This window comes from Ascaphus truei, chromosome 1 (genome assembly GCF_040206685.1).
Source record: "Ascaphus truei isolate aAscTru1 chromosome 1, aAscTru1.hap1, whole genome shotgun sequence".
Taxonomy (NCBI): Eukaryota; Metazoa; Chordata; class Amphibia; order Anura; family Ascaphidae; genus Ascaphus; species Ascaphus truei.
The window spans coordinates 145,777,962-145,791,383 of NC_134483.1; the positions used below are offsets into that span (position 1 = coordinate 145,777,962).

Here is a 13,422-nt window from a genome sequence, read left to right on the forward strand (position 1 = left end):
GAAAGTAACTTGGAGAGAGTTATTCATTTTCTCTATCCCCCCTTCACTTTCTTCAGAAATCTCAAGGGGATCCATACTCCCAGCCCTTAAACCTTTAGGCCTCGTTCAGCGTGCTGGCTTCGGAGGGAGGGCGTGCTGCCGTGCGTGCTGCCGTGAGAAACAAAGTATTCAATTTGAATACTGGTTGTCAGGGTAGCAACCGCCCTGTCTCCGAAGCCAGGAGTTGAAGCTGACTACAGTTTCAATAAACGAAAATGTCGTTTTTTGGAGCTGCAGCAGCGTCACAGGGACCCAGGCAGACAATGAAATCATTCTTCAGAATGATTTCATGACTGCAACTTGGATACTTACCCTGCTGTGTGTAACCCCGCCCCCTCCCCAACGCTGAAAAGTCTGCTGGGGGATAAACACAGATCGCCCAGCAAACTGCCGCACTGCTGCCCTCCCGCCCTCCCTCCAACTCCTGCAGCTGGCATCCTGAACGAGGCCTTAGACAGTGATTAAAAGAACTACATGATCTTTAAGAGATCTTTATGAGATCCTCAGAAGTCCGTTAATGAGTTAACGAGATGTTAACTTCAGGATCAAAATAATTTAAATATATTTAGATTATATTTTACAATGTAATGTTACATAGCCTTTCAATTTTATGTCATTGTATATACTTTTATTTACCTTATTTTAATTTCCCTCTGTCTTCTTTTAGTTCATACATAGGGATTTAGCAGCAAGAAATATTTTGGTTGGTGAAAACTATGTCGCAAAAATTGCAGACTTTGGTTTATCAAGAGGACAAGAACTTTATGTGAAAAAAACAATGGTGAGAATCCAATGCCTGGATATTTATAGCCAAAAGGAATCTGCTAAGTAACTTTGAGTTCGTTTAAGATCACACTGTGTTCATTTGCATGTTATTACCCAGAATCCCTGGCTGCAGTGGAAGCGCTGTTTGCTAAGCGATATCGGGGAAAGACAGGGTTTCAACCTGTCTGAGAAATGCAAATGCACAACAAATGTTATTTTTATTTACTGTACACTGTACGGTGGAGGGTTCTTGTCACTTTTTTTTACCCACCATAACTTTTGTAATGTCTGTTTAAACTCTCAGAGTTTAACATTGCATGACATGATGAGAACACCATGCACTAACCCACTGTGATGCCTGAAAAGAGAGATCCAACCCAGTATCAGTAAAGTATGGATATCAACTACAAGAAGCCATTTCCCATCTGTATTTTAGTTCTCTGTTTCACAATAGAGGAGAAGGTATGGGTGCCCAGTGGTCAGACCTAGGTGCTTCATTCTCTCCTTAGAGACGTCATGGAGCTGAGTTTTTCCCTTTGTGAAGAGAATATCACAAGGATCTTCTCTACTCGCTTCAGCCAGACATGACAATGGCATGAGATCTGCAGAGTAAAGTTAATAACTTACATCTGTCTGGAATTAACTGAGAAGCATCTTTTAGAGCAGGGATTCGCAAAGTTTTTTTTTTTGCTGCGCCCCCCCTGTGTGCCGGCCCAAGCGGTCCCGACCCCATCTCCAGTGACCTGGCGTCAAATGATGCCGCGGGTCACATCACTTGACCCCGCAGTATCATTTGACGCGCGTTGCCATGACGACGCATCATGTCACATGACCCCATGGCGTTGTCATGGCGACGTGACCAGAAGCTGGTTGAATCCCGGTAAGTTGAGGTTACAGACGTCTCGTGCGGTCCCCCGGCATTCGTAACCATTTGTAACAATGTATTATTTGTCATCTTAACTCTATGCCAAGGACATACTTGAAAACGAGAGGGAACTCTCAATGTATTAATTCCTGGTAAAACATTTTATAAATAAATAAATAATTTAAATGCCTCGGGGAAGAGCACGGGCCTCTGCAACCGCCGTGTCCCCCTAGAAATATCCCACGCTCCCCTGTTTTAGAGGAAACAGCACTGAGTTTCCTGAAATCAGGGGGATTTAGCTATTTTTTTAAATGTAGGTCTTTCTATGAAATCCTGGATCCCTGTATTTTCCAGGCGAGGGAGTTAAGGCTTGTTGCTCTGTGATTGCCCTCCCATGTGTGCATGGTAACTCTGAAACAAAATGAGCAAAAAATTGAATGTTTAAAAAAGCATTGGCATAGTGTATCTGACGTTGACTTTACTGGTATTTACAGGGAAGGCTTCCAGTTCGATGGATGGCAATTGAATCTTTGAATTACAGTGTTTATACGTCAAACAGTGATGTGTAAGTTCCTTTTTTTAATACATACTTGAAGACAGTCTGAGTTGATACAGACTTTACAAACACAGGAGTTACACGATAAGAAAAGCAGCTTTTTTCCAGTGAGAAACACCAGGGATTATTCTCTTTTTAACAACTTGAAATGAAAAAGAGAAACAACTTCCATGAAGATGTTCACTCTTCTTTCTTTTTCCTTTGTAGCGCTATGTACTCTGTCCCAAGTATATAAAATGAAGATAACAATACAAATATTGTTCTCCTTTCCTTGTTTGAAAATGATTAAGAGTGACTGTTGTAACACTATACTACCAACTCAACAGAAAGGTTACAATATTAAAACATACACATTTAAATCCAGTTTACTATTGGTTAAACATGATTCCAGTTTTACTCCTTGTTGTCAATCATTGACCAATTAGGATCTTATTGCAATAGTGAAAACTAGAGTATAACACACAGTTATTTACCTGCATACTATATACTAAATTTCCATTTCTACTCTACGCAGATTAAACTATATATTCAATTTCCATTTCTACTCTACGCAGATTAAACTATATACTAAATTTCCATTTCTACTCTACGCAGATTAAACTATATTCTAAATTTCCATTTCTACTCTACGCAGATTAATAAATACTTTGACATATTGTTTCGTGAATTATGTACACTTAACCTACCTGGATTCGACTGATTCTTACAATAGCTCAAAAACACTCAATGTAAATCCAGTCTATATAAATATATGGCATAGGGGGGATTTTTAGAAAAGAAGAAAAACATGTGATGATTAAATGCCAAAATCTGCATATTTTGTCTTTTTTTTATATATATATAATAAGTGTGTATAAAGGACTTGCCGTTCCTTTTTAACAGCTGTATCAGTTTATTAACATAAACTTTTCAAATTGGATGCTTACCTGCTTATGAAACAAAGGTTATGCATTTTAATTTAGGATTTCAAACATCCTGTAGCATTGTTACATGACCCCCATATGTGATCAATAGTTGGGTTACAAGAGCTATGGTTCTGTATTATATTATAAATGTATCAGATTGGCGTTCCTAGGATCTAAAAAACAGGGTAAAACTTGTACGTTGTGTGCGTGCATAAAAAGGTTGCAGAGGAAATATAATTGCCCAGACTTTAAAGCTGCAGTTCAAGCGTTTTTTTTTCTCATTCAATATGTGCATCAATACAAGCTACACACTGACAAGTGATTAGCCAAGTTGCTGATCGAGCTGTTCTCCTGTAGTTGATCGCTGAAATTCGGCTAGGGGTTCACTAAATGCATCCTGGGTAATCTTTTTCTGCACTGACAGCCAAAATCCTGTGAGGAAGCTCATAAGACCAGGCAGGCACTAGATTCAATTGGTTCACTGCTACAGAGGGCAAGGCTCAAAAAGGTGATGCTGTTTCAGAAGGGGAAGGGGATGTAACTTAGTATATGGTTTCTATAGGAACAAAAATGCCTGTTACATTAGAATACATTAAACATTTATTTAAAATTGTTTATTTTTTTAAATGCTTCAAGTATTTTTACATAATACAGAACTGATTTATTAAAAAAAAAAAAAAAATGTAGGATATTGCTTGAATTGCAGCTTTAAAGCAGCATATAAAATGCCAAAATATTTTCATGATAATAATAGTAACATTTTTTTAGGCACCAGTAATTAACCAATGATGTAAGTTTTTTTAAAATAAATTTACATGAAGTGATCATTTCTCTTTGCCATATTATTTTTGTAGATGGTCATTTGGCGTTTTATTATGGGAAATTGTCAGCTTAGGTGAGTATCCTTATTTCATACAAGTCCAGTAAAACTAAAGCTAAAACATAAAGTCATTGTTGCATGTTGCAATGGGAGATTATTCAGTATCAGCAGAATGGCTGAATTCATATGGGGAAAACCTCACTAGATAGGACTAATAGCAATTTGTGGCACTGAGCCTTGTATGCGTGCACAGGTACAATCAATACTCTTTGTGGAGGTGTGGAGGTAACTGTTTAGCATAATGTATAATGATATAACAGAAATGGCCTCAGCAATAGCATGATTGCAAAATGCAGTATTACACATAGATCATCTGAGGGAACTAAATAAGTGCTTTAATACCCTCAGTTATTCTAAAAGCAATTCTGCAATAGCTTTTCGTTGATGTACTGTAAAGTCTTGAAAAGATTTGCTAATAAATGAATTTTCTTCTGTCTTTTAAGACATGTAAACCAAGTTACATCATCTATCAGATCAATTTGCCCATTCATTCAATTTCATATTCCTTCACTTCTTTGCTTAACCTGTGATTTTTCTATGTGATCTTATCTCCAGAAGGCTGCTAGCCCCTTAATATCTTGTCAGTACTCTGATTTTTGGAGAGACATGAAGGGAGATACAGATGGGGCCCTATTACGTTTGCTTGGAACCATAGTTATGAAAGTGTTTTGCTGGGGTCCTGCAATTACATTTACACAAGCTTCCCATTAGGATAAGATAATAAGATCATTATAATTGTTGTCCTGCTTATTTCTGCACCAGTAAAAAAAATAATCAAACTCTTCTATCTGTTCAGGTGGGACTCCATATTGTGGAATGACATGTGCAGAACTCTATGAAAAGCTGCCACAAGGGTACAGGCTTGAGAAGCCTCTCAACTGCGATGATGAGGTGTAAGCAAGTGATGCTAATCTATATATTTATACTTAGCCCCTTCACTATAAGAGTGGCCGCAAATGGGTTTCCCAAATCGTCTTTAACAGAAAGTCAGATCAGAGTAGACACCAAACTGAAGATGTTAATTGGTATAATAACCTCTTCAGTTTTTGTAATATACAGTACTGTAATAAACGTAGCGATGTGATTGCAGACCATGATTATGGCATATATGCAAATACAATATGCTTAACAAACAAATTTTAATAACGCACCACATCCCATTGGGAATATTTTATCTGTGATAAACCCAGTACCAATAATTGACCACATTTGAGAAATGACTCCCATTGACTTCCATATTAAGATAGAATACGAACTGCTTTACTCAAGTGCTGCTGCTGCTGCTGTTCCACCGTTTTATTGAATTGAAGAACTAAGAATAAAAAAAGGGGGGGGGGGGTGTCGAGCATGCGCATTTTAAGCGAAACGTCTTTGTCTTTTGTCACTGTTTTGTCACAGAAAATGTATTTGTGATGATGATGTTTTTAATTACAAATCAAAACACAATTTCAGTGACAACCCGCAAAGAAGTTTGACTTAGAACGCGCGTGCTCAGCACACACCCCGTTTTAGCTTTTTGCACTTCTATATTTATAGTAACTGTGAATTCGTGTCTCTGTTTGTGTTTGTGTGTGCTATGTGTGTGTGTGGTGTCTGTGTGGTGTCTCCGTCTCCCCAGTGTGGCGGGGTTGCAACTGCTCATGCGTGCGGCACCGGCGGCTGATGCGCATGCGTATGGTAACGGACGCTTCTGCACATGAGTGCGGCGGGCGCTTCTGTGCTGTGGTAGTTTCTGTGAATGCGTGTGGCAGCCGCTGCTGCTTTGTCACTTCAAAAGTGTAAAAACAAAACTTACACTTTTATTTGCAACTATGGAATTTTTGTACGTATTGTTTTTTTTCTGTTTCTGTTGAATTATCATTATAATTGATAAAGCACTGATAATAAAATATCTGTAGAATGAGCTACTGAGTTGACCATGATGTACATCTTATTTAACATCATAGCACCATAGCACATTAGAGAGGAACCTGCTACGCGGCAGTGCGAGAGTGTTGGTTGTATCACACAAGGTGTTTCATACGTGTGGTAAAATAGCAATATCAGCAGTTCTTCAAATTAGAAGCACAGATGGTTACAATGTAAGGGAACCTAAAGTGTTTTGCAGTGCTGGAGGGCAGAATAAACAACACCGAGGTACATAAAAAGAATGTTTAAAATATGGGAGCCCTGAGGTGATTAGCTGTGAGAGGGTGACATGCAGTTGTGGATATGGACACCAACCCCCCTACTTTGGTCACTGATGGTTGTGTTGCGAAGAGTTGTTTTGTAGGGTTTTCTATAGTCAGGTAAAATAATGGTAAGTATCACCTGGAGTCAGCAATTGCTGGACAGGATTTATTGATTAGTCAACTGATGGGGGATAGGTGCATCCTATGGCCTGCATGTGTCTGCATTACAGATTTTAAGAGTATATTTCAAAAATACATTAAATGTGTTTCTTTAAATTAAAGGTTTGATCTCATGCGACAGTGTTGGCGTGAGAAGCCGTATGAAAGACCATCTTTTGCCAAAATTGTGGTGTCCCTCAACCGTATGCTAGAAGAAAGAAAGGTAAGGACTGTTTATTTTTTTAATATTACTAATGCGGTAAAATAAGATATGAGTAAAATAAAAAGGGAAATAAAAATATGGTAGTACTATGTATTTTATTGGACCAACACAGCAAAAATGAAGTCCATACTGATGCACAGGGAGAACACTAATTAAAGCAACAATAAAATCATATGGGCGAAGTTATCAATCCTTATAATGAAGCAATCCCAGTCGGCTTGTTGAATTTCTTAGAAGCGTACAGTATGAATGGTGAAGTGTTTGTCAATTGTTTTCTCCACCCTTATCTCACTCTGTCCTTACCAGAGAACAAATACAGTTAAAAGAAGATGGGGTGGCTGTACAGGGACTTGTTGATTACACAGCGAACACAAAAAGAAATCAAACCCCTCCCAAGTCAATAGCCCACGTCGTTATCTGATATAAATGTAGTCAAACTACCAGTACTTTTTTAGTTATATGATCCTCTTTGTGTGCCTGTAACTTCACAAATAACTACTGTATGTAGATTATTTCCTGCTATCTTCTATAGAATAATGTTAACTAGTAGGCTGAGTGCCAAGGAAATAAACACTCTTTCATCCTACGTGAGATTTGGGAGTAGTTATATGGAAAAAAAGAGAGGAGTTCCATCCTCACACTGATGAAATAGCTGTCTGTGAGTAGAATTGCTGGCTATGCATTTATTTAACCCATGCTGTGCTGAAAAGCTGTGTAATACAGCAGGCATAAGCTTATATGGGTTGTGCATGTTAAAATAGATAAGCACTAATAGGTGACAATGTGTGCTCATTTACATGTTATTTCCCAGAATCCGTAGCTTCAGTGGATGCATTGTGTGCTAGGAATTAATGTGAAAAGCAGGTTTGCAGACATGTCTGAGACATGGCATTGTGCTCACAAGTGATATCTTTTGTTTTCTCTTTATGTAATTCGTCTTCTTTTTATGCAGTTTTTTTCTTTACTTCTCTGATGTCAGACATTACTTACTCCTACCTTTCTCCCTCGTTTTTCTATATTTTGTCCAAAATATATCTCATTATATTGAATTAGAGAATATGAATGAATTAAGGGATTAGGGAATATGAATGAATTAATTATTTGCTGACTTCATTTAGTATGTAAATAGAGGCTCAAGAGAGAAAGCACTGCGATTTGCACTCATGATAGTTAAATATGACAAAAAATATAAAACTTACATTTATTTAGTTACTATTAAAATAAATGTGCACAGAAAAAGCATACAGACAAAATACAGAAACTAAAAGTCTGAGTATTGATCATATGGAGTTTAATTAAACTATCAGTTAATGTGTTCTTTTCGGTGTAATAATAAAACATATATTGAAGACAGGCTGTATTGAGTGATTGTTTATTTATTTAACCTCTACAAAACTCTGACAACTTTTGGATAGAGGACCACCTCCTACCTCAGTACCTGCGGTACTGTAAGTAACAGGAGAAAATTAATAATTGCCCTAATGTTGACTTAAAAGCTCAGATGTGGTAGTAATGATAGCCTAGATCAGGCTGTGCCCGTCTTGGCTGCCCCGGTGTTCACCACGTCACATGACCCTGCAGCGTTGCCATGGCAACGCATCTGAATCATGGTAAGTTCAGAGTTGCAGAGGCCTCACGCAAACCCCCAGCATTTAATTTAAATGCCTTGGGGAAGAGCGTGGAGCCTCTGCAACTGCTGCGTCCCCCGCACCCCCGAAAAATCTCCTGTCCCCCAAGTTTGTGCCCCTCTGGCCTAGATGGTAACCAAAGATGCTAGAATGTGCAAAAGAATCCCATTTAATGAGACTAGGTCTAGAGGCAGATTAAAAAAATGGAGCAAATACAAACCGCTCATTTAGACCATTGGGGCTAAGGGTACGCAGAGTGTGGATTCAGTGTGCCTCTTTTAAGTAGATCCCTGTCCCAGTCTCCTTTTCTGTTATTGGGGACCACTCTGTCTATAGACCTGAAGCTGTCTAAATTGGCTATTTAGCTTGTATTGTGAGGAGCAATTTGAAGCTACTGTGAAGACCACAACACTTACAGACCAATTATCCTGTCTGTGTGGACTATTACTATTTAGGCTTACAGCCTCTGTGTTAAAAAAATACAGCACTGTACTCACTAAGTATTAGTGTACCAATAGGGTAGCGTGGTTGCAGTATTCTACCTACATAATTTATGCACATGCAGTACCTGCATTATCTTCAAGTCAGATCTAGAATCTACTGTGTTAATCGCCCTATGCCTAATATCCTCCCTCTAACTACACACAATATCACTATACTGCGTGTCATATGTAGCAGCACTCCGACCCACCGCGGATTTATTATTTTAGATTCTGTATTTTGTCTGTTTTTTCTGTTCACATTTATTTCAATAGTAACTAAATAAATGTAAGCTTTATATTTTTTGTCATATTTAACTTTCGTGAGTGCAAATCGCAGTGCTAGCCCTCTTGTGCATCTATTTGTATATCATATTCCTGCGTGCACCTGGACTGATATATTACTCATTTAGACATAAACTGAGCAGGAGCCCTCGCTTCTAATTAATTTAGTATTTTAAAGATAATATAGAAATATGAGTTAATAATTTCAGATGTAGATTAAATGTAAAAAAAATAAACAGTTTCCTTTCTGTTGCTCGTGTCTTTGTAACCCTCGACATATTCCTTTTTATACTAGCATGCTCTACTTTCCAATTCACACCCCCTACCATTTTCTTTGATACTTATTGCATTGATACTGTAGCTAACCCTGAATGTGGAGGAAACACCACAGAATAATATTCTTGTTATTGAGCCCTTTTCACCAACATCCCCAAGTATCTCAACCTCTTCATATTGACCTTGTTTCTTATACTAATATCCCCTGTCCATCCCACACTTACACGATTATACTTGAGACTTCCCACCATTACATTGATGCAATGTGCATGGTTTATCAAGTTGAAGGTTGTATTGAGTAGGACGAACATGATGGTGGAATGTGGCTATCTTTAAATAATCCACAAAAGTGATTCTGGTTATACTGATTTGAGAACGCCTTGCAGTTGCTCTATGCCATACCTTCCATAAAATCAACATGAACCAAGTTTTCAATAACAAAAAAATTGTATTGTTTTAGAGGACTAAAGAGTTCTTGGTAGACTGGTCCTAACCGGTCAGGCTAAAAGCATCAATATATATAGTTGCATAATGTAATGAACACTTTAGTGACTCTGTGAGCTACGGATTCAAATGTTTGACCTGATGTACTAAGGGCCAATTAAAAAAAATAAAAATTTAAAGGCATGTGCGAGATGAAAGTTTTAGCTTTGCAATCATTTCATTTTTGTTTGTATTTATGGCTACTTCTCTTTTCTACAGACCTACGTGAACACCACACTTTATGAAAAGTTCACCTATGCAGGCATCGACTGCTCTGCTGAAGAAGCCGCATAAAATGAACAAATCCTGTGCTCTAATTATCCGTTAAACATCCTTTGGTCTTGCAATGTCAGGTTTTGTTTGGGACAGTATAGAATGTTTGTACAATACGTTCTTTGTACTACACAACTAAATGTTTATACCATTATGTAAATACCACATCACCTGTATCAGTGAGCTGTCATACATTTTACATATATAGTATATTTTTGTTAAAAGCTAAACTTTTAATGAGTTAAGACATATTAACACTTTTTTTCATGTAGCTATCATATTTTCGATTTGATAATAGCAAATCTATTTTGTAGCAAATAAGAAATGTTGGTTGTGTGTGAGACTATTAAAGAATGATTGATTATTCTCAATTTGTGGAAATTAATCATGTGCATGAACAAACAACCAGAAACACACGGTCATATTGAAATTCTATATGCAATTATTGTTCACTTTTATATGATTTTTTAGACCAGACACTGGAAGATACGGCTATACAGTATTTACTAATCAGTGCTATTATGCAAGACACATTCCAGACGATTTGGTCCTTCACTTGTATGGGTATTAAGGTGCGTTCTGGCACTTGTGTCTTATAGCACATCACTGCTTATTAAATATGGCAAAAATTTACTTAAAGTTAACAAAGCATATATTAGGTTCACAGCATGGATTCTGGAATTTAAAAGCATAAAATCACTGGACGCACAATCCGATACATGTATTCAAACTCCAGACAATTCAAATATTGCTGAAATACTCAACTGTTTGGCAATGAAACATTAATTGTATAATGTCTACATTACTCAGGGATACATTTTCAGGAGGCACAACATCATGATCTGACCCTTTTGTTACCCATGATTTTATTTTTACTTGAACAAAACACTGCATAACAAAGAAAATGTTTTACCCACACATCACTTCGTAAACATTGCATCTGCCATTTAAATCTTCACTTCGGAAATCATCTTTATCGTCGACATTAATATCAACAGCTCCTTTGTTGTCAGGGTTGTCTCCCAACCACTTTAACAAGTGCAATGCCCAATTAGAATTTTCTTACCATTTTGCATGCTAGTCAATGATGTAAAAGCGTTAATGTGGTATTTGCTCTGAAAAGTAAATAAATGGTACAAACTGAAATGGGTTTAGGATATTGCCAGTATACTGCATTACGATGCGTTCAATTAGTTCACACTTACTATGCCTTTTTACTTTATTCTGTTTAATCTTTTAAAGTACAACAGAGGTTTAATGATCTTGATAAACTATTTAAAAATAGCAATATTTGTATCCAATTAACTGCTAACATCTAGCATGATCACAATACGAAATGTTTGAATTGTTTAGTATGTCGTACATGTAATGCTTGTGCTTACTCGAATCGGCATTAGCACTGGATTCAGCTCTTAATAATAGAGCTTGATGCATTTGGGGGCAAATTAGAAGGCAGTATAGAATTTTAAAACCAGAACAGACCAACAAACTTCTTATGAAAACTTGCAGAGCTGCATTCTTCTGTTTTCATGTGTTCCTCAACTTTCATTTTGTTAACCTTACACTAAACAATTTTAATGTTGTAAATGTATTTATATATTATAACTATAATTCAAACAAAAGTAAAAAAATAAATTTTGGGTGGTTTAATCATGCACATTTGGATCAGTATTTAACATTTTAGGTGTTTATATATCCACACCCTTGTTTCATGTGCATTCTTTACAAAAAGTCTCATTAAAGAAAATTTAACGGTGGCAATTTCAAGGGGAACATGTTGCACACACGGGCCCTTTCTACATCATTAAGTTGCATCGTTTTCTATCCTTACATCAGTTTTTATGCGTACTTGTTTGCTTCAAAACATGGAGCACAACCAACTGGCCTTATTATTGGACCATGTTTCCTACTTCAGCAACTGCACCTAAAGCCTGCCACAAAAGTACACAATTAGGATTCATCTTCAACAAACGCAAAAAAAAAAAAAAAAAAAAACACAATCTTGTAGTGGTACATTTTCCACAGTAAGTATCTCTTTATCAAGATTACCACATTCCATTACTGGAACTGTGACAAAAGTAACATTCAGGCACAGCTTACTGCTCCTGTGTTATGCTCCATGCACTGTACAAGTACGTTCTCAGTCACTGAACATATATCATTTAGATATCATGAACATGGCAGTACATCTGAAATCACAGTCAAAGTGGCAGTACATACAGAATTACAAACTGAACATGCAATGGCAAACATGAATTAGGGGATACAAATGATTGGAATGGAGCTTTAAAAAAAAACAACTACATTACAGCCCATTAAGACACACATTGAAATAAAAAAAATCAAATAATAAAAAAAAAAAATCACAAATTCAGTTGTAAGAAAATTGACCAACAAACATGGAAAAAACACCACACACTGCCAAGCCTCAGCCATTGAATGATGCCATATTTAGACTGGGGAAATAAATACAATACAGCACAATATCCTACTGCAAATAACATTTGCCTTTCTTTCTTTTTTTTTTTTTTTTTATATATAAACATGCAGTACTGAAAATTGCATGCAATGGTAAATACACATGACAAGTTCTTCTGCATTAGCTGGGAGGAAAGCAAAGGGTTTTCTGTTTATCTTCTCCCTTTAGAGTCTTCTTTCACTTTCCATAACATCAATTCCATACAGGCTGCAGCATCTTCACTAGAATCATGACCGCCAACTGGAAAGTGGAAAAACAAAATCAAAAGTTACACACTTTTTTAAAAATTGAAATATAAATATTTGAATGTAATTGTCACCTTTAACTGTTCCAATGGAGAACCATTTTAAGTTCTAAAATTATACACTAGAGAATATTTGAACAATAATTCCGATCTGGGAAACCTCTTCATACAAATTTAGCTCTTATCCACACAGCAAAAATGTTGATTATTTCACTTTACCATCCAGCATAAGTTACATGTTTGTTTTAGATGGTAGATAGTTCTGTATAGCCATTGTATTGTCTCAATTATGCAATTTTTGCAACAGAACTTTATTATAGATGCTGTAAGTGATCCACATAGTATTTTAAAAAAATCAGTTTATGATTAAGTGACCCACTTGCTTTTGTAGAAATCAACCCAAGTTGATCAGATTCACAGGCACCTATAACAATCAGTGGCCTTATATCAGAAATATTCTCAGTTAACGCAAACATTCTGCTTCAAGAAACCACCCTCCAGAAAGTCCTTCAAAAAACAACCCATCTCTAGTAAGCAGGCAAGCAAATACCTTGAATGATTTCCTGGTACATAGCCACCATGTATCAGCAGCAAACCAGACATGGCTAAATAAATCGCAAACAGGCTTATTCACATGTTCTATGTGCAAGGCCTGCCAATATAAGGCCCCTACCAAAACTTCAGAACCAACATCGCTCCCAGGTCATTCACC

The 13,422-nt window shown here is 36.9% G+C and overlaps 2 protein-coding genes across 3 annotated transcripts in view; one reads left to right on the forward strand and one right to left on the reverse strand.

The window, feature by feature from the left end:
• Positions 1-10,354, forward strand: part of TEK (TEK receptor tyrosine kinase) — a 93,405-nt gene extending 83,051 nt beyond the window's left edge. The window contains exons 18-23 of the mRNA XM_075595590.1: positions 707-820; positions 2,164-2,234; positions 3,985-4,025; positions 4,807-4,903; positions 6,464-6,563; positions 9,934-10,354. Coding sequence (XP_075451705.1) covers positions 707-820; positions 2,164-2,234; positions 3,985-4,025; positions 4,807-4,903; positions 6,464-6,563; positions 9,934-10,008 — 498 coding nt within the window. The 3' untranslated portion in view covers positions 10,009-10,354. The remainder of the gene's footprint in view (positions 1-706; positions 821-2,163; positions 2,235-3,984; positions 4,026-4,806; positions 4,904-6,463; positions 6,564-9,933) is intronic.
• The window catches only part of LOC142492712 (RNA exonuclease 1 homolog), a 74,644-nt gene continuing 70,202 nt past the window's right edge, over positions 8,981-13,422 (reverse strand). The window contains exon 16 of one of the 2 annotated variants that reach the window (XM_075595605.1): positions 8,981-12,706. In XM_075595605.1, the coding sequence (XP_075451720.1) occupies positions 12,618-12,706 (89 nt within the window). In that variant the 3' untranslated portion in view covers positions 8,981-12,617. The remainder of the gene's footprint in view (positions 12,707-13,422) is intronic. The other variant, XM_075595615.1, reaches the window with a different exon arrangement.